Source organism: Amblyomma americanum, chromosome 10 (assembly GCF_052857255.1).
Source record: "Amblyomma americanum isolate KBUSLIRL-KWMA chromosome 10, ASM5285725v1, whole genome shotgun sequence".
NCBI classification, from domain to species: Eukaryota; Metazoa; Arthropoda; class Arachnida; order Ixodida; family Ixodidae; genus Amblyomma; species Amblyomma americanum.
This window is the reverse complement of record NC_135506.1, coordinates 88,046,075-88,065,636: the sequence shown is the minus strand read 5'-3', so window position 1 is coordinate 88,065,636 and position 19,562 is coordinate 88,046,075. Positions and strand designations below refer to the sequence as shown.

General features: G+C 45.0%; 1 protein-coding gene across 1 annotated transcript in view; it reads right to left on the bottom strand.

The window, feature by feature from the left end:
- Positions 1–1,923: 1,923 nt before the first annotated feature.
- The window catches only part of LOC144106833 (uncharacterized), a 55,199-nt gene continuing 37,560 nt past the window's right edge, over positions 1,924–19,562 (bottom strand). Inside the window, exon 5 of the mRNA XM_077639779.1 lies at positions 1,924–5,077. Within this exon, the coding sequence (XP_077495905.1) occupies positions 4,766–5,077 (312 nt within the window). The 3' untranslated portion in view covers positions 1,924–4,765. The remainder of the gene's footprint in view (positions 5,078–19,562) is intronic.

Below are 19,562 nucleotides of genomic sequence, written 5' to 3'. Positions count from 1 at the left end.
CTGCATTCGACATTTGAATACATGGATCATTCAGTGATATTTGCCTACAGTCGCTAAATAATATATATGCTGTTTCAGTTTCATCGACTGACCTACGACTGTGACGTCAAGTTGATGCTTTGGTCACGTGATCCACTACAAAGACTGTAATATGCTCGCTGATATGTAGTTTCAATTTACTGCGACATTTCATCCCGTCTCTTCCAAGACCTGCAGTGAGAAAAAATGACCTGTCAGTGATTAATGTTAGTTTTTCTAATGCATCACATGACCAAAACATCAATTTGATGTCACAGTCATCGTTCGGTACATGAAACCGAAACCAAAAGAGCGTCAAAAAGGAGTTTATTTCTAAATTATTTTAGTGGTCGTACGCGGATACCACAGGGTGATCCACGCATATGAATGTCTAATGCAGTGTTTGAAGGAATCACGCATATGAATGTCTAATGCAGTGTTTGAAGGAATAAAACACACAAGCTAAAATTTGGTGTCTACAGTTCATTAAAATCTGGTGTAGACCATTGTCACTTGTATTAAATCAGGCCAAGAGGTTGCCTCAGATTGCAGTGTTCAGTTATACCACAAACTCTAGCCCTCTGTATAATACCTGCAAAGTATGTTCAATGTTTTTAAATGTCAGAGGTAATATTTATATAAACAGGCTTCTCCCCCCATGGCAACTAAAGTAAGGCACATAACCTTAGCTGCCCACCAGTTGTCTAATTTCCTCAGGCATTCTTCGTATAGTATTATACTGTGAGCTTCCCGTGCTTCGAATGATGCCCAGCCCATATCCCCCTGTACTGCCTCATTTGTGATTTTCCTGTGGGCACCTATTGCTAATCTTCCAATAGCTCTCTGATTTACTTCTAATCTCGACTGAACTTCTGCCTTTTAGAACAGAACCGCATTCCTGAAAGTAAGCCCCGGCACAATTATTCCTTTCCAAATACCTCTTAGTACTTCATATTTGTTGTACCCCCATAATGCCCTATGTTTCATTATCCTGGCATCTCTTCACCCTTTGGCTATGAGAGACTGTTCGTGCTTTTCCGCGTACATCTGCCCTTCGTTTACCCATATCCATGGCCTTGTATTGTAAGCACCTGATCAGTTGTATCAGGTACTTACAATATGTATCAGATAAAAGCGGAGACGAGTGCCATCCTTTGGCGCCTACTCGCAATGTGCGACCATGGACTCTGCGATCAGTTCTGGCAGCAAAGACGAGGCCTCTGTGATCAGCTCCGGCAGTGCTGACGGCGCGCTGCCGGAGCTGACCACGGAGGCCACGGTATGACAGGATAGTGTTGCAGCGGGAGAGCAGCAGGAAGCGCTCCACTTATGCTTGCTTTGTGTAGGCGCAGAGAAGCCTCCGAGAGTGTGAATGTGACCATATGCACAATCCCAGATGTCCAGAGGCAGTCTAGCAGAACAGAAAGGAGGGTCGTTGAGGCTAACCATGTAATTAGGTTAATGAGTCAACAACTAGGATACGGGGTAATGAAGTTAGCAGGGATGTGTACGAGGTCAGCTCCCACCCTTTTGCACAGGATGGCATTCACTATGCTGGTGCAGGCTCCTCGAGCCGTTGAAACCGATGAATAATGGGAGGCACGTCTGGAGAAGCAACGGCACAGGCAACAAAAATATCTTAAGCGGAAAAGGACAGCGGATGTTGCCAACGTCTCCGTGCCAACATTGGGCACCGCATAGGTTGCCTTTCACTCTGTATAACCTGGCTCAGACAAGATGAGCCACAATTTTTTATTTTCCCTTTCGTCCTCTCTTAACGATAGGTTGCTGCAAAAACCTGGCACCAAATCTCCAACTTTCAACAGCACAGAAAACACATCATTTTGCACAGCTTAGTTAATAGAATCAATCTATAGTTGTACCTGAATAGTATTATACTTTTGACATTTAAGAATGCAGCTGCTGGTGTGAACAACAAAAGGGTCTGCCAGGCCTGGTCTTGAGCAGCATGTAACACTGCACTCTATATTGTATGCACACTCTGTATCAAGCATATTGCTCTTCCAGGTTCTTAGCACCGCTGAAAAGAAGAGCTTTTGGGTTTGAGCTTATTTTCTTGAAATAAGTTACACAGAGGAAAAATTTACAGAAAAGGGTCAAAATGAAAACTGCGGTGGAAAATCTCATTACAACAGTTAATTTGTGACCAAAGAGAATTGCGGATGTCGGACACAGGTAGCGCTTGAAAGAAACAAAAACAAAATACAATCCAAAATTATAGGAGTAAAATAACTACATAATATGAAACCAAAAGGTTAACGTAAAAATAGCAAAGAAAATTCAAAACTAGCATTTCTTAAGAAATGCAGTAACGTGCGTTACCAATTTCCAACTCATGACCACGAAAGTTGTAATGCAACATACAAGGCATGATATTGTTACGTGGTGGCCAGCCGAAGAAGGAGACACGATGGTCGATGGCAATAAGATGATTTAATGGCTGCTGGCCTAGCGCGAGCGCTCCTGCCCACGCCACTGCACAGTTCGTCGTCTTCTTTGTCACACTACCTAGGGCCACCGAGCGATAGTCTCGATCGGTGACAAAGAGAGGTGCGTAGTGGTTACGGGCTTAAGAGGATGGTTGGACAGGGACGAGAAAGAAGTGAGGTGCTAGCCGCCACGATGAACGAGATGGCTGAATGATTCCTGGTCTTGAAGCTTCCGGGCCGCAGGTCGCCAAGAGCCAAATGTCGAGGCCCCAGGAAGCGCCGAACGGCCTGGGCAGGGGAACGGTGTCTTCAGATGTACGCGGCGTCTCGGGTCAGTGGGGTCGATAGGTCAGGTCCTTAGTCGGGTTGAGTTCGTCGTGTTGAGTGGTCTGGGCGGGGGACTGGGTGGGGGGGGGTGCAACGGCGAGGTCTGTTCGGGTCGGTAAGGCTGGGGCACGGCCGAGCGACGCACGCCAAGTACTCACAGATGATGACCACGACTGACGCAGGACGCCGAAGCTCCCCGGACCAGGATGTCGAAGGCACCCCGCACCTCCACCAAATGTGACGTGGCGGCCAACAGAAGAAAGACACGATGGTCAATGGCAATAAGATGATTTAATGGCTGCTTGCCCAACGCGAGCGTTCCTGCCCGTGCCGCTGTACAGTTCGTCATCTTCTTAGTCACAATATTTTCGAAGATCTATGATGTCACCCGCTTAATGATGCATATAGCTGGTTCAATATTAGCAGGCAGCGAGGCCCATAGTTTTCTGGAAGCGAACCTAGCTGTTGTAATTAGTATGAACTCTTTGAACACAAAACTATTGGCAAACGAACACGTATTTTGCTTTGAAACATTATACAAGAACATGCACTTGTGAGTAGCTGGTAATAACAGAAAGCAAAGGCATAATATGCTACCAGTGACCCAACTCATGGAACAGCTCACCTAGAGAAAGTTAATTGAATCGGAGAACGTGGTTACTAAATGCGCAGTTTTCTGAAGAGACTAATAACAAGATAAGACGTGCGCTAGATAATTTTGATTGATTCAGCGTCACTGCAAATAGTGCTGCGCCAGACGGTCAAACAGAGGGCTACTCAAGTTCATGCGCACCAAATGCACTAATTAAGGAAAGCTCAGTTCCAGCATCATTTCAGGAAAGGCATTCCGCACTTCTTGCCCCAACAGCTTCAGGTGACGGGTATCGGTGACGGGATAATACAAGGGAGAGGCGCATTTCGCAGCAGTGGGAGTAACACTGTGTTGCGTCTCGCAGCCTGCTTGGAAAGAGCAGGAGTGCAGGTTGATAAGTTTAAATTCGTGGGAGCTGGGCCATGAAACAGACCACAGGAAAGGTCTCACTGAGGCGTTTGCAACTACAATGCCTGGGCATCCTTAAGATTTCTAAACAAACATCTAAAAAATGAGGAAGGCAAAAACATTCCATTTTTTGGTTGATAGAGTGTCAGTTTGCTTCACACCATCTTAGTTCAGTGCCCTTTCCCTTCAAGAACTGCGTTCTTTGTTCTATTCCACGCCAACTATACATACAGTCATTTTGGGGAGCCACAGCTCTCAACTCCGTTCAGAGGGACTCTGAGGAGAACCCCATCCAATTACTGCTCTGAGCGAAATATGATTCTATCGCTCTTTCTGGGTATGCTTACGTTTGTCCGGAACCAAAAGATGCAGTCATGGCTGAGAACATTGAATTTTAAAATTTTTTCCATCAGTCTATTCCAACTCTCGACGGGTACAATAAAAAGGACTGGTTGTCACCGTATGAAACTAATTGCAATGTAGCTAGCTTCTAGGATCCTCAAAAAAATCAGAGATGACGTGCGTACTTTACTTGCAAAATCGGTCGGTGATGACACCTGTACTTCGTTTCTTGCTGTTTTCTAGATTATAAAAGGTGTGTTTTTGGTGACAGTGGTCTCTTTGTGATTATGACGTGACAGCCTATCAATATAATCTAACAAAAATTTGTTTCCAGGGTGCTTTTACGGAACACTGGTGATCCTATTCCACTGCTTTCAAGGCTCAGCCATCCGAGTGTTCACTGGTCAAGTGTGACAGCTGATATGGTGTCACCTTAGGACTGTGTGTATAAGGTCAGTGTGGGTTTGGTGAGAGTGAGAGGGAGGCAGTGATTTCAAGGGGGTAGGCAGGGGGCCCACTCTTCGCTAGGCGCATGGCCCTTATAGCAGTAACGAAGCACTGCGCCTCGGAACCCTGCTCGGGAAGTGCAGGAAAGAGGTCCTGCCCTCTCTTGGCCAACACTGCATCACTAGCACGCGGGAGAGTGTGTGTCATTGCGATTCCCCTTGCAGGCATGCCAGCGCATGCGGTTGGCTCTAGTGAACGTTTTGGAACACAGGCGGCACGCGAAGGGTCGTTCCCCTGTGTGGCTGCGCAGGTGCAGGCTCAGGTGGTCCTTGCGCTTGAAGGACATGCGGCACTGGTCACACCGGAATGGTCGCTCGCCCGTGTGCGTGCGTTCGTGGCGCACCCGGTCCGATGCGCTGCTGAACGTCACCTGACAGTAGCGGCACTGCGCCGACCTGCAGTTGACCGCTGCCCGACTGATGCTAGCAGTGGCCTGTGGACAGGCAGGAAGAGAAGTAAACAAAATCATCATTCATTGGACCCCTATACCCCTTTACAGGGTATGGGGATGGGGGACGGGGGGGGGGGGGTGATATGTAAATACATAAAACACAGTCAAAGAAGTTGAAACAAAAAATAAAAGTCCAGTAAAACAGTTTAAATATAAAGTGAGTGCAAGAAATACGAAATGAATACAATACAATGAAAATCTAGTTGACACAGATTCAGAGGATGCAATCAGAGCAAGGGAAGTACAAATTTATGAGTTGCTCAAATACATCAATCTTGGAATGCGAAAGGGAAGTAAGATATTTTTATTCCCAAAAAAAGCTGCGACAGCCCTTTAAATTTAACAGGATAACTTTCCATGACAGTAGAATCTGGTAATTCATTCCATTCCTGTATTGCTGTTGGCAGAAACGATTTATTAAAAGCAGACATTGATCCATGCAGGCACTGTACATCTATGCTATAGAACAAACATCGTGATGAACATGCTGGTGCGTGAAGAAGAGACTGGAAGTGATAGAAGAACTACTAAAGTTTGAAAGAGGCATAGTCGTAATATTTGCGGCAAAAGACCAATGTGGGAAGATCAAGCGATGATTTGGTACAGCTGATATTGATTTTGTACTCCTACTTTCAAGATATGAAGCGAGCAGCGTGGTTCTGGAGAAATGAGTGAACAAACTGGTTTTTGAGGAAAGGAAATGACGCAGCAACTGTCTCACCTATCTCTGTGCAGTAAGAGAAGGGCTGAAGGACAAAGTGAAAGAAGACTGGAAGAAAGAGGTACCATAGTGGAGGTCTCTAGAAATAATTTCGACCACCTGGAAATCTTGAACGTGCACTGATATCGCACAGCACATGGGCACCATGCCACGTGCATTAGCTTTTCACCTCCATCGAAACGCGGCCGCCGCGGTCGGGTTCAAACCCGGGTACTAAATCATGCATTGATTAGGTACGTCTGATATGGACACCAAATTCCGGATGTGTATTCTAGTTCTGATCGTACTAAGATTTCTTATGCCAGTTTAGGACGGAAGGGGGTGACAACAATCGTGGTGGCTCACCACTGAAGATGCAAAAGATGGTACAACAAACCTAGCGGAAATTAAGATACTTCTTAATGCAAAACTTGAATGCAGCTCCTCTGGTATTCTAATTTCGCAGTATAGTGCGGCAAGGATATCAGAAAGAGGATGTTGTGTGTGGCGTAGCTGGCACAGACAGTCTCGCGCAGAACATTTCACAACAGCAGCCGAGAACGGAGCAGTGTGTGCCGCGAATGCCTCACTAATCGGGAAATCGCAGGATCTGGGAGGGTTTCAAAGCAACCGCCGCATAGAGAACTCTGCTTATGTAAACACGACAACGCAATGCACCACTCGGACACCATCTTTGAACGAGCGGTGGAAGCAAGTTGCACTCCTCGGGATGCGCTCGCTGCATATCTTTCGCAATACCATCCTTCTCTGCTTTCCTCCTCTTGCTTCTGCTGCACCCTCAACTTCCGCTCGCTCTCTTCGCTATCACAGTCTTTCATCCTTCTCTGCGGTCACTTTCTTTCATACTCCGATGTGCTCCTCGTTCCCGCGGTTATACCAAGGCACGCCGCTCAATGCAGGAACGCATGCTTAAGTATGTGCTCTAAACAGCTGTACAGAGGGCTCCAGAATAATTTCCACACCAGATTTTGGAACATAAACTGCTTATTACATCATATAGGCGGTATGGCCTGGCGGACAGCAGCGACTCGGCGCTACGGTGCAATGCCACCAGTCGCCATGATTGAGGTGCACGTAGGAGATGAACTCTTGCTCCGCAAGCATGCTTTCTTCATGTGTCAAGCTGCCGCTCACCACCTTCACGGCCTTCTTGTGTAGTGAGGCTCACTCACCACCAATACGTGAGATGATGAAAGTGTACGCTGTCCCGTGCCACCTTCAATTACCAGGCGACAGCGAAGTGCGGTGTTTCGCTCCAGACGGCGCCACCTCCACTTTGTCCATTTGGTAACTATTGTGTAAATACAGAGACAAAGTAATCAAATTCGATATGCAGACGAGCTGATATGTCATGGGAAGCTGTCGACCGAGCGCAGAGATGCAAGTTTACTCAATGGCGTGTATTCAAATGTATACATTTTGTTTTATTTCACTGGAATGTTTTGCTGTCATGAATGTGTGCAGTGCGAATGCTTATCAATGCTGTTTAAAGTGCCACTGAGGACACTGAGAAGAGTGAAGTGGCGGAAACGGAAACGAGGACTTTGTGACTGCTGACAGCGAGCGCTGCACTCCTGCCTAGCAGCAGCTGAAATGAAAACTACTGCCGGCCGGACGTTGAAGGTCTCTATCATATCTGTCATCGCTTCGTTTACGTTTGCACCAATGTTAGGATGGATCCTAATCCCGATTCTGATAATGAAATTCTCGCAAAGGACTGGGGCATGCACTCAGAGACCTCAACCGCACACAGCGTGCGATAATGCTTTTAAGGGGTGAGGCAGTGGGTGGGAAAGTCCTAGTGCCCTGGAATCGGCAGCATCGCTGTCACCTCCAAGTCACCATCACAACTGATGTGCTGCGACTGGCACGTGCGAGATTATTTAAATTCTGTAAAATAGTCCTCATAGGGCTGGTTATGCAGTCAAGCGTCTTCATACATTGGCGAAGCGAACATGCCGAGCGGTGCGTTTGCTAGCGTGCAGGCACGTTGAACATAGGCTATACACAGCTCTTTTTTTTCTTGTCGCAGCTGCCTGCCGTTGCATGAGCTTCGTCTGAAGAGCACTTAGAGAAGCACTTGGAGGTCCTCTCCTCCTCTGCCCTTGTAAATCGAGGCACATAACTAAACCAGGCGGGCACGTAGAACGCATAGCCGCGAAGCACTCCAAAGCATACCGAAACTCAGCTGGACGCCTGTTGCGCTAGAGGTTTTGTTTGACTTCCAACATTCAGGTTGTCTTTAAGTCTTCCTCATGTGATAAAAACGCACTAGCCGTTTCAATACAAAATTGATATACTTCCAATATAGATGAAACGCATAAGCTTCATGCACGTTTGTAAGCCTCAGAAATCTGTGGTTTCTTTTCTCCTATTTCATCATCATGTTTGTGTTTGGAAGATTGGCCTGTGGCAACGACACTGGTATTTTAGTTCTTGCTCATTTCTACTTTACAAGAACTTTGTTTTCAGAAAGGGTAGTGTTTTTGTGTTTAGGAGCTGGTATTCTATCGATAAAATCCAACTTCTCCACACTGTCCCTTTAATTTCACACCACCAGAAGTACCATGAAAGTCTTGTGCCAACCAGTGCAGCATGATTTGCAACTTATGCTTGTGCATTTGTACTGCATACAATATCCCGGTGTCAGCAAGGGAAGCTGCCACAAGTTTTTGAACATATATAGTAACCACCTGGCAATGTTTAACGCTAGAAGATTATCTAGTGAGGCTACCCTAGCAGTGCTATTTGAGGAACTAGCGGGCATTAAATGGGATGTCATAAGGCTCAGTGAAGTTAGGAGGATAAGTGAGGCATATACAGCACTAAAGGACAGGCACATATTGTGCTATCACAGATTAGCAGATAGACGAGAACCAGGTGTGGGATTCCTCATTAATCAGGATATAGCTGGCAACATAGACGAGTTCTATAGTACTAAAGAGAGGGTGGAAGCTATCGCAATTGGACGCAATGAGAGGCACAAGCTGAAGGTGGTGCAGACCTACGTGCCAACATCCAGCCTTGATGACCAGACCATTGAAAGCTTCTATGAAGACGTGAAATCGGCAATGAACAAAGCAAAATCACTGTACTGATGGGCGACTTCAATGCGAAGATGGGCAAGAAACAGGCTGACGACCAGGCGGTAGGCGACTGTGGGATAAGTTCTAGGAATAGCAAAGGAGAGTTATCAGTTGAGTTCGGAGATAGAAATAATTTATGGATCATGAATGCTTTCTTCTGCAAACAAGAGAACAGGGAGTGGACCTGGAAGAGCCCCAATGGAGAGTAAAATGAAATCGACTTCATACTATGCGCTCAACCTGGCATCGTTCAGGATGTGGCCGTCCTCGGAAAGGTGCTCTGTAGCGACCACAGAATGATAAGGTCTAGAATTAGCTTAGACTTGAAGAGGGAACGGAAGAAGCTAGTGAAGAAGAAGACCACTAACAAGTTAGCAGTAGAAGGGAAAATAGAGGAATTAAAGACATCGCTGCAGAATAGATATTCAGCTTTAACTGAGGAAGACATCTTAATGTTCATACAGTGAAGGATAATCTGACAGCGATCACTACGGAGTGCGCAGTAGAAGTACGCGGTAGGATAGTTTGACAGGATACCGGCAAGCTATCTCAGGAGACGAAAGTTCTGATTAAGAAACACCAAAGCATGAAGGCGTCTAACACTACAGACGGAATAGAACTAGCAGAGCTATTGAAGTTGATAAATAAGTGCAAGGTAGCCGACATAAGGAAGTTAATAAGGAGAGAATCAAGCACGCTTTTAAGAATGGAGGTAGCCTAAAAGCGATGAAGGGGAAAATAGGCATAGGTAAAAACCTAATATATGCATAAAGAGACAAGGAGGGAAATTTAATTAGCAATATGGATAAGACAGTTGAAGTAGCTGAAGAGTTTTACACAAATGTATACAGTAGCCAATGTAAACAATGTTAACGTGAGAGACAGAGCACAGCGATGCGTCATCCCACCAGTAACGAAAGAGGAAGTAAAGAAAGCCATAGGAGGAATGCAAAGGAGAAAAGCAGCTGGTGAGAATCACGTAAAAGCAGATCTGTTGAAGGATGGAGGGGAGATGATGCTAGAAAAATCAGCCACCCTAATGACCTTGACCGTACCAGAAGCTTGGAAGAACGAAAACATTATCTTAATCCATAATAACGGAGACGCCATGGAGTTAAAAATTACAGATCGATCAGCTCACTGTCTGTTGCTTACAAGGTATTTAGTAAGGTAATCACTAATAGAGTCAAGGCAACCTTAAACTTTTGTCAACCAAATGATCATGCTGGCTTTTGCAAAGGATATTCCCCAATATGTTCTAACACCCTAATAATCAGGTGATAGAGAAATGCGCAGAATGTACTAAACCCCTATATATAGCCTTCATTGGTTACGAGAAAGCATTTTACTTTGTAGAAATCTAGCATTCATACAGTCATTGCGGAATCAGGGTGTAGAAGAGGCTTATGTCAAGATACTGGAAGATATCTGGCCAGTCCGTGTTTTGATAATTTGTATGGCAAGAGTAGGAAAGAAATGAAATGAATGAATGAATAAATGAATGTATGTATATATCTATATATATATAGCAACTGCAAAACTACCATAGTCCTCCATAAATTCAGCAATAAAATTCCAATAACGAAGGGCATCAGGGAAGGAGACATGATCTCACCAATGCTATTCACCGCCTGTTTACATGAGGTATTCCGAGGCCTGAATTGGGAACATTTGGGGATAAGAGTAAATGAAGAATACCTAAATAATCTGCAATTCGCTGATGACATTGCCTTGCTGAGTCACTCGCGAGGTAAACTGCATATCATGATCAATGACTTCGAGAGACAGAGCGGAACGGTGGGTGTAAAAATTAATATGCAGAAAAGCAAAGTGATGTCAAACGTTCTAGAAAGAGAATAGCAATTGGCAGCGTGGTACTGGAAGTGGTGACAGCTGATCCGGATCATGCGAGGGAAATAACTAGAAGGATAAGAATGGGGTGGAGTGCATATGGCAGGTTCATAGCAGTTTACCAATACCCCTCGAAAGAAAAGTGTACAACTGGTGCATCTTGCCGGTACTCACATACGGGCAACCTACGGGCTAACGAAAAGAGTTAAGTTTTAAGTTATGGACAATGCAGCGAGCCATGGAAAAATAAAATTATAGGTGTAATGTTAAGAGACTGGAAGCAAGCAGAGTTGGTGAGGGAATAAACATGGGTTAATGACATCCTAGTCCCTGCAGTGGGTGTATTCAGGCTGATGATGATGATAATGAGTCGAAATCAAGAGGAAGAAATGGGCTTGGGCAGGGCATGTACTTCGAAGGCAAGATGACTGCTGGTCCTTAAGGGTAATGGAGTGGATTCCAAGAGAAGGCAAGCATACCAGGGGTCAGCAGAAAGTTAGCTGGGCGGATGAGATTAAGAAGTTTGCATGTATACGGTGGTTGCAGCTGGCCAAAGACAGGCTCAATTGGAGAGACATGAGAGAGGCCTTTGCTTTGCAATGGGTGCAGTCAGGCTGATGATGATGATGAGAAACCACGTGTGATACATTGTATTTCTTTTGCGTTAACCATGGTAACGAAAAGAATCTCTACGGGATAACACGTACGGAACAACCTCCACCACAAGAATCAATCACGAACAGTGTTCTTTGTTCTCATACATTCTTTGCATGGGCTTCTCAGTGAAATGATACCCCTGAAATTGAACCATTTCACCTGAACACGGTTGTGTGCATAAGGTACCACACTCCCGGGCCCCTTTTGTGGTGTTTCACTCTACAACAAAACATGGTGGCTAGGGACGTGAAAAGGACAGTACCTTTTTGTTTGTATGATTACGTTCTCTAAACATTACACAGTAACAGGATGGACGGACTGAAATTAGAAGCTGCCTCTTTAATTGGAACGGGGTGCTGATGGATGCCACTATGCTCATTTTTCTTTACATCTGTCTAATCAATGTGTTGAATTTTCAGTTACGATCTAAAAATTCTTTAAAAACAATTCTATTGAGCTTTACACCACCATCATCAGCCTGACTACGCCCACTGCAGGACAGAAGACTCTTCCATGTCTCTCCAATTAACCCTGTACTTTTGCAGCTGCGGCCACCGTATGCCAGCAAACTTCTTAATCTCATCCACCCACCTATCTTTCTGGCGACACCTACTACGCAGCCTTCTCTTGGTATCAAGTTTGTTACCCTTAACAATTATCGATTAACTTGCTTTCACATTACATTCCCTGCTCAAACCATTCTTCCTCTTGATGACGACTAGGATGTCATTAACTCGCATATGTTCCCTTACCAACTCCGCCCTATTCCTGTCCCTTAACGTCACACCTATCATTTTCCTATCCATGGCTCTCCACACTGTCCTCAATTTAAGTCGAACCCTTTTCGTTATCTCCCATATTTCTGCCCCATAGGTGAGTACCGGTAAGATCAGCTATTATTTTTCTCTTGAAGGAGATTGGTAAACTGCCATTCTTATGCCCTGCCCAAGCCATTATTCCTCTTGATGACAACTAGGATGTCATCAACCCGCACTTGTTCCCTCCTCATCTCCGCCCTCTTCCTGTCCCTTAACGTTACACCTATCATTTTCCTACTCATGGCTCTCTACACTGTCCTCAATTTAAGTTGAACCCTTTTCGTTATTTTCCACATTTCTGCCCCAAAGGTGAGTACTGGTAAGATACAGCTATTATTTATTTTTCTCTTGAAGGAGATTGGCAAACTGCCATTCTCAATTTGAGAGATCCTGCCAAATGCACTCGGCCGCATTCTTATTCTTCTAGTTATTTCCCTGTCATTATCCAGATGTGCAGTCACTACCTGCCCTAAAGGGACGTATTCGTTAACCACTTCCAGAACCTCGCTACCAACTGTAAACTGTTTCCTTGCAAGACTGTTAAATATTACTTTGGTTTTTTCCATATTAATTTTCAGACCCACCGTTTTGCTCTGCCTAAGTAATTGTTCATACCTTTCAATTCATCCCGAGTGGCATAGCAAGGCAATGTCATCAGCGAATCGCAGATTACCAAGGTATTGTCCATCAACTCTTACCCCTAACTGTTTCCAGTCTAAGCCTCTGAATACTTCTTGTAAACAGGCGGTGAATAGCATTGGTGACAGCGTGTCTCCCTGCCCGACGCCCTTCCTTATTGGAATTTTACTGCCGACTTTATGGAGGACTATGGTAGCTATGCAGCCGGTATAGACATCTTCCAGAATATTTATACGGCTCTTCTACACCTTGATTCCACAATACCTGCAAGACAGTTGTTTCAAATGAGTCAAGTGCTTTCTCGTAATCTGTGAGGGCGGAGTTGGCTATATTCTGCGCATTTCTCTATCACCTGAGTGATAGTATGAATATGGTCAATTGTCAAGTATCTTTTTTGACAGCCTGCCTGATCATTTAGTTGCTCAAAGTCTAAGGTTGTCCTGACTCTATGAGTGATTAACTTAATACCTTGTAAGCAACGGACAGTAACCTGATCGGCCTGTAATTTTTAAAGTCCTTGACATCGCCTTTCTTATACTTTGGGAATGTACAGCATTTGAAACTGGGAGAAAAGCCATAGTCTCTCCAGCATGCAGATTACCATACCATGCTGGTTGCTGTTACAGCCACACAGCTCCTATTGCTGTATATAAAAGCCAAAGCGGCCTGATCAGGGCGGTGTAGGGGTGCTGGTTAAAGCCCTTCTGATGGGGTCCAGCCATAGCAAAGTGGACAATACACCAACTCGGACCTCGAGTGTGACTAACGTTCTTTCTTCACTTCCCCCACAGTGGTCTTATGCCCTTCTCTCAAAATAAAGGACTTACCATCAATCAATTTTTTTAACTACCTTATTCATACTGTTAACGATATTGCCCTCTGTCTCTTAATGCATACATCTGCTTTTGCCTATTCCTTGTTTCCTCTTCACCGCTTTTAGGCTACCTCCGCGGTCGTTCTTTAGAGCATGTTTGATTCTCGCTATATTAAACTTTCTTATGTCGATTACCTAGCATTTACTCTGTTAGCTACTAGCAGGCTGGTTAACTAATATTAAATGTTAGCTTTTTAACTATTATTGTTAGGCTCCTAAATTGTTCATAGGCCTGTAGCCTACAGTAAGTAATATCCATATCAGTTTTTGTAATTTCGAAAAAGCGATTACCCTTGGTGCTGTGGCCCCAAGAATATTGGCTATTTCGATGAGTTACATGCACTGGAGAGCTTGCTTTGCCTGCACGCTTCTCAAAAGCAGATGTATTTTGCTGCGATGTATCCAGAATTTGTTGGGCCACAGCACCAGAGGTAACCGCATTTTCAAAATTTTAAAAACTGATACGGATATCACTTACGGTGTGCTACATGCCTCTGAACAATTAAGAAGCCTATCAGTAATAGTTAACAAGTTAACTACTCAATATTAGTTATCCAGCCTGCTAGCCAGCACGTCTCAGTTGCATTCAGATGTACTACATGGCTCATAATGCTATGACAAAAAAAGTCCCCTTCTAACTCAAAAATCTGCTTTTAGAAATTGTGTAAAGTCTTCAGCGAAACACCCCACGTATGTCCCTCTTGAGTAATAATGATAAATTTCCATTCATGATCACATAGAACCTAACAAATAGCTCCACATTATTCTTATTCTTCTAGTTATTTGACTCTCAGGGTTCGTATCTATGGTCACTACCTGCCCTTACCACTTCCAGCACCTGGCTTGTAAACTGTTAACTTGTTCCCTTCTGAGACTATTGAACATTACTTTAGTTTCCTGCCTATTAATTTTCAAGATGTGCCATTCTGCTTTTCCAGTCTAAGTCACTGATCATGCTTTGCAATTCATCTCGACAGTTACTTAGCAAGGCCATCTCATTAGCTTATCGTAGATTACTAAGGTATTCTTCATTAACTCCTTTCCCAAAATGTTCAATCCCGGTATCTTCTGTAAACACGCGCAGTGATGTGATTGGCCATAGTCACTCTGCAACAGCTTTTGCAACAGCCAGAAGTTCTTTTTGGCGTAGACAAGTGAGTGTTAGAAGCAGATACATGTAATACCATATTCATATTTTTCGTTGCTGCAACTTATACACGGCGATAAATGACGCACCATTTTTGCCGTTCCTAGTAACTATGTTAAAAAAAATGATGTGTAAAAGAAAAAAAGAACAGAGTTTTTACAGTTTTAACGCAGCACGACCGACTACCGTGATCCACTTTAGTGAGGGCCCAAACACGACTGCACAGTGGCAAGTGTGCACTCCTCAGGGCCATCTGCACGATGCATGTATAGCTCATCGTGGATGTGGTTCACAGTGGCTGAGCGCCTACCGCGTTATTCTAAGCCGGCAGTTTTAAAATGCAGTCCCAATCTTGCATCGACCAGACTAAATGTAGCTTGAAGTGTGCGTTGTGCCGCTGCATCCAGTCCAGCCAAGAGCTTCGATTTCAGCGTCGCATCCGTATGGCTTTGCGAGCACCACCACCTTACTGAAAATGATGCCGCCTGCCAGGTGAGGAAGCTAAGATGCAAAATTGAAGTTGCGTGCCAGTGATGAATATGTATTGGAGAACGTGAATCGCGAAGCTAGGAAACAGTTTGACGTGAGCAAGAAAAATCACCTGGGACTATCCGCTTCTTTTTGATAGGGCAACGAAGCGAATCCCAAAATCAACGCCGACGGAAATGTGCAGTAGCATGCCATTTCTCCCCTTCGGCTGAGAAAGTGCTAGTCAACACTGCAGCCATTTGTAAATGTGCCATGCACATTTCTGGTGTGCCCTCTACCTCATAGCATGACCAGAGTAAATCCCAGCGTGCAGCAGGACAATCTCGCTTGTTTTCATTACGCAAGGTGACAACGCATCTGGTCAGGATGATCTGGTGACCCTGCGAGGGTTAGTCAGTTTATTAGCGCCAAAGAGGAGGTTGGTACTAAATTGAATGCTGCAAAAGGTTTTTATTACAAGGTTACTCTGCCAAAATTAATAAAAACTAATCCCCGTAAATTGTGGAAGTCTATTCTACCCCCTGGGTACCCTTTGGATACATTGATAACAAACAATGTCGCAGTTTCTGAACCACTAATAATACCTTGTTTTTAAAGGGGCTCGAAACACATTTTCAGTGCATTGTTTTGCCCGTTGGTTGCATAGAAGGAGTTATAGCGATACTATTAGCATCGGTCGTAGCACGTATACTCCTGTTTTTAATAGTTTAATTAGATCGCAAAAACATATTCATGGTGCTGACGGTATCACCATACAGTGGCAGTTTTTAGCATCGGATATGACATCACGGAGGGCAAGCTTTATGATTGGACAGAGGAAATATACTGCAAATTGTGTTAATAACCAGAGATACGTTTTGTCAAGTTTTTGTGTTCTATATTACATTAACAAAACCAACTTGTTTGCCCTAGATAAAAGCACTGTAAGGCAAGTAAAACAAAAATACACCGCTAGAGGCTCTGGCTACTTTTTGCATCGAAGGAGTTTGCACCTCTCTGTACACATCCTACGACCTAGCACTCAATGCCTATGGCTACTCTTTATGTATCTGAGAGCGGCTTTGCGGAATCGACCCGATCGAGCCATTGCACTATATAAGCGTTCGTTTCGGTCCCAAGGGATGATGTGTTCAGTTCACATTTAGCAGACAGAGTGCATCGTCAGCTTGTGGAGGATCACCGGGCAGCGGCACCAGATGGCGCCACATTCCCGTCAACAGCGCGCGCTCCTTGCTCGCCGTGACCAACCAGCGCGCTGTGCCATGCGACCAAGGCAGCAACAACAACAACAACCAGCACGCTAGGGGCGATGGTTGGCGGTAAGCAGTAGCGGTATGCGCTATGCTAAATGTGTCTGATATCTTGTGCAGGCTGTCACACTGTCGTAGCATCTCGCGCTCGAGATGGGAACCATAAGTAAGGGGACGTCACTGATCAGTGTTCCCTTCTGCGCCGTCGTGGTGACGATGAAGCATCGCTGGGTCAGCTGGGCGTTCACATGGTTGTTGTAACCATGGAAACGGCGCTGCCAGCCTTGGCATGAACGAGTTACAGAGAACAGGCAACCATGGAGCGTAAACTTCCGCCACGTGCTAAGATAGGCTGTTTTGATTGGTCGCGCAGTGTGTCGTCATTGGGAGAGTGAAATGGGAATGGGAAGCTGCGCGAAAATAGAGTTGAGGGCAGCATTTTGTTTGCTTGTATTTTGAAAATTCTTCATTGAATAACTCCCGTTTCTATGCATCGATTCTCGTAATTTTCTTTTTGAGTCAGCATCTGTGCGACGTAAAGAATCCATCTGAAGTGTAACTGGCATCCGTTCAAGTGGTGTTTTGCAGCCCCTTGAACGACTACTTCCATTCAGTTTTCACTACACACAATTCAGTAATGCCAGCTTTTATTCTCAATCACAATCTTCTATTGGCGATGTGCCAGTGCCCACTGAAGGTGTGCTCAATAAGATATTAAACTTAGATGCCAGGAAATTGTGTGGTCCTGATGACATCCCTGCTGCATTCTTGTTTGCTACTCTCTTTGGTCCAGCAGGTACCTTAACAGTTATCCTTAGGAAATTCTTCACAGGCGCTCATCGTCTTGTATCATCTTGTATCAGGACCGATTGGACTGATACAAGCTTTTATCGTCAGTACAGCAATGTACAGCCTACAAATCCTTACAACCCAAGAGGTCCAGCAGGGAGAGGCTATGCTGTGGAAGGCATATAAGACGATGTTTGGGCTGCCTCCTGCCACCCTGTCTCCCTCCCGGGCAACCAGCACCTCGCCCTGCAACCACCGACACTGCAGCCACCTCCAGAGCAGAACATTAAGTAGTTCGAGCTAGCTCCGAGAGGCTACAGCCAGCTGAATCGTCATGCCGTGGATGAGCCACACTGGCATGAGAAGCTGTTTAATTGATTAATTAGATTTTGCAGAGTTTTGTCTTGTTACACCTCAACTTTTTGTGGATGCTCGAAAAGGTTAAAACTGTGACGCAGCCTTAACCTGGATTGTCACAAAGCAAAGATGCGCTCTCAGAGGTCTGTTAAGTAATATTGAATAGCCAACTTTTTAACTATTGCTGTTAGGGTCCTTATTTACGAGAAGCTTAAGCGCACCTTACCATCCGTATCAGTTATTAGATTTTCTAAAATGCCATTGTCTTTGCAACTGCAGCGCAAGCAATATCGAGACAGCGAAAGCGAAACTGCACAGCCCGAAAGAGTGATATAGCAACACCTGTGAGCGTGCATCACGCAACTGTGCAGGTGTCACGTGCTCTTTTCGCAGTGCCCAAATGAGAGTGACCACGCAAAACTGTGGCCATGACGATGTACCAAGAACAAAAATTTCACTCATCATGTGCTCCCATACGCGTGTTGCAACTTTACACAATTTAATTTCCCTACTTGACTACAACCTTCTGAACCAAACACAAGCGGACCACCTCTCTGAAGTACACATAGTCTGGACCTCTGCTCATGAGTCTCTCCCTAGTAATGACCACAGCCAGGCGGTAGCCCGAGGCCTGAGGAACGAGGTACCAGTGGACGGCCATCCCATCTCAGACTAGGAACAGGTCCCCTTAATTTATAGCCACATTGTGCAGCAGTACCGGTTCGGCCATCAAACATTACCCTCTTCTCCCCCCCTATAATCAACACAAAAAGAGGCCACCAAATGGCGCCAACTTCAAATGCAGTCGTTCCCGAGTTTTCCTTAGCAATCTCTTTGTGTCAGGTTGTTAAGCTTCTGGCTGTGCTCTTCCAATTTTTGCTCGAGCTTTGTGGCTCTATCATCCAACAACACATACAGGATGCAAATCACAAGTCTGGAGTAATCGACACCACTTTACAGGAAAATTTATGCCGTCTTCCCCTGTCAGCTCAAGACGAACCACTCGAACTATCCCAGCAAAATGGCCAATCCTAAAATTATAACAATTTGACAGTGGAACTGCAAGTCTATGAGCAACAAAAAAGCAAATCTGCAGTGCCACATTAAATTGCAATCTGAAAAACCTGGTTCCTGGATAGTGATCTAAGAACCCAGAATGTCTCGATTAAGACTGCCAGGGTACCGGTCAGTTCTGCCATGTCACATCGCAGAACAGCCTTTAACCACTATGGTGGTACTACATAGAAACCTTACCGTGATTAACCACAAGATTGAAAACATAGATCGTGATTGTATATTAATCGAAATTCTACCGAGCAAAAGAACCTCTTCCTCTCTGTTCGTACTAAATGCATACGACCACCCCAGAGCATTGGCTGGACCAGCAAAAGCTGCTATACTCAAAGCCCTCCAAATCGCACGCCAAAACCCAAGGGTAATGGGTGACTTAAAACGCTCAACAATCCAATGGGGACACGCGACAAAATACAAGAAAGGCAGTGCCGTAATGGATATTATCCAACAAAGAGGGCTATCCCAATACATGGACCCCATGTAACCTACCAGGATAGGCAACAGCGTGAACAGGGGACGCGTGCCCGTACCTCAAAATAGGCAAAAATCTTCCAGAAAAGGGTTGTAGCGCCGAAAAGGACAACATATAGCAAGCGCTAGTCCCGTCTCGCATGCTACATGTTGTCCTTTTCGGAGCGACAACCCTTTTCCGGAAACATGCACCGACTAGCCCCCCAACAAGTACTACTCAGGCAAAAATATCTCAGACTTAAGC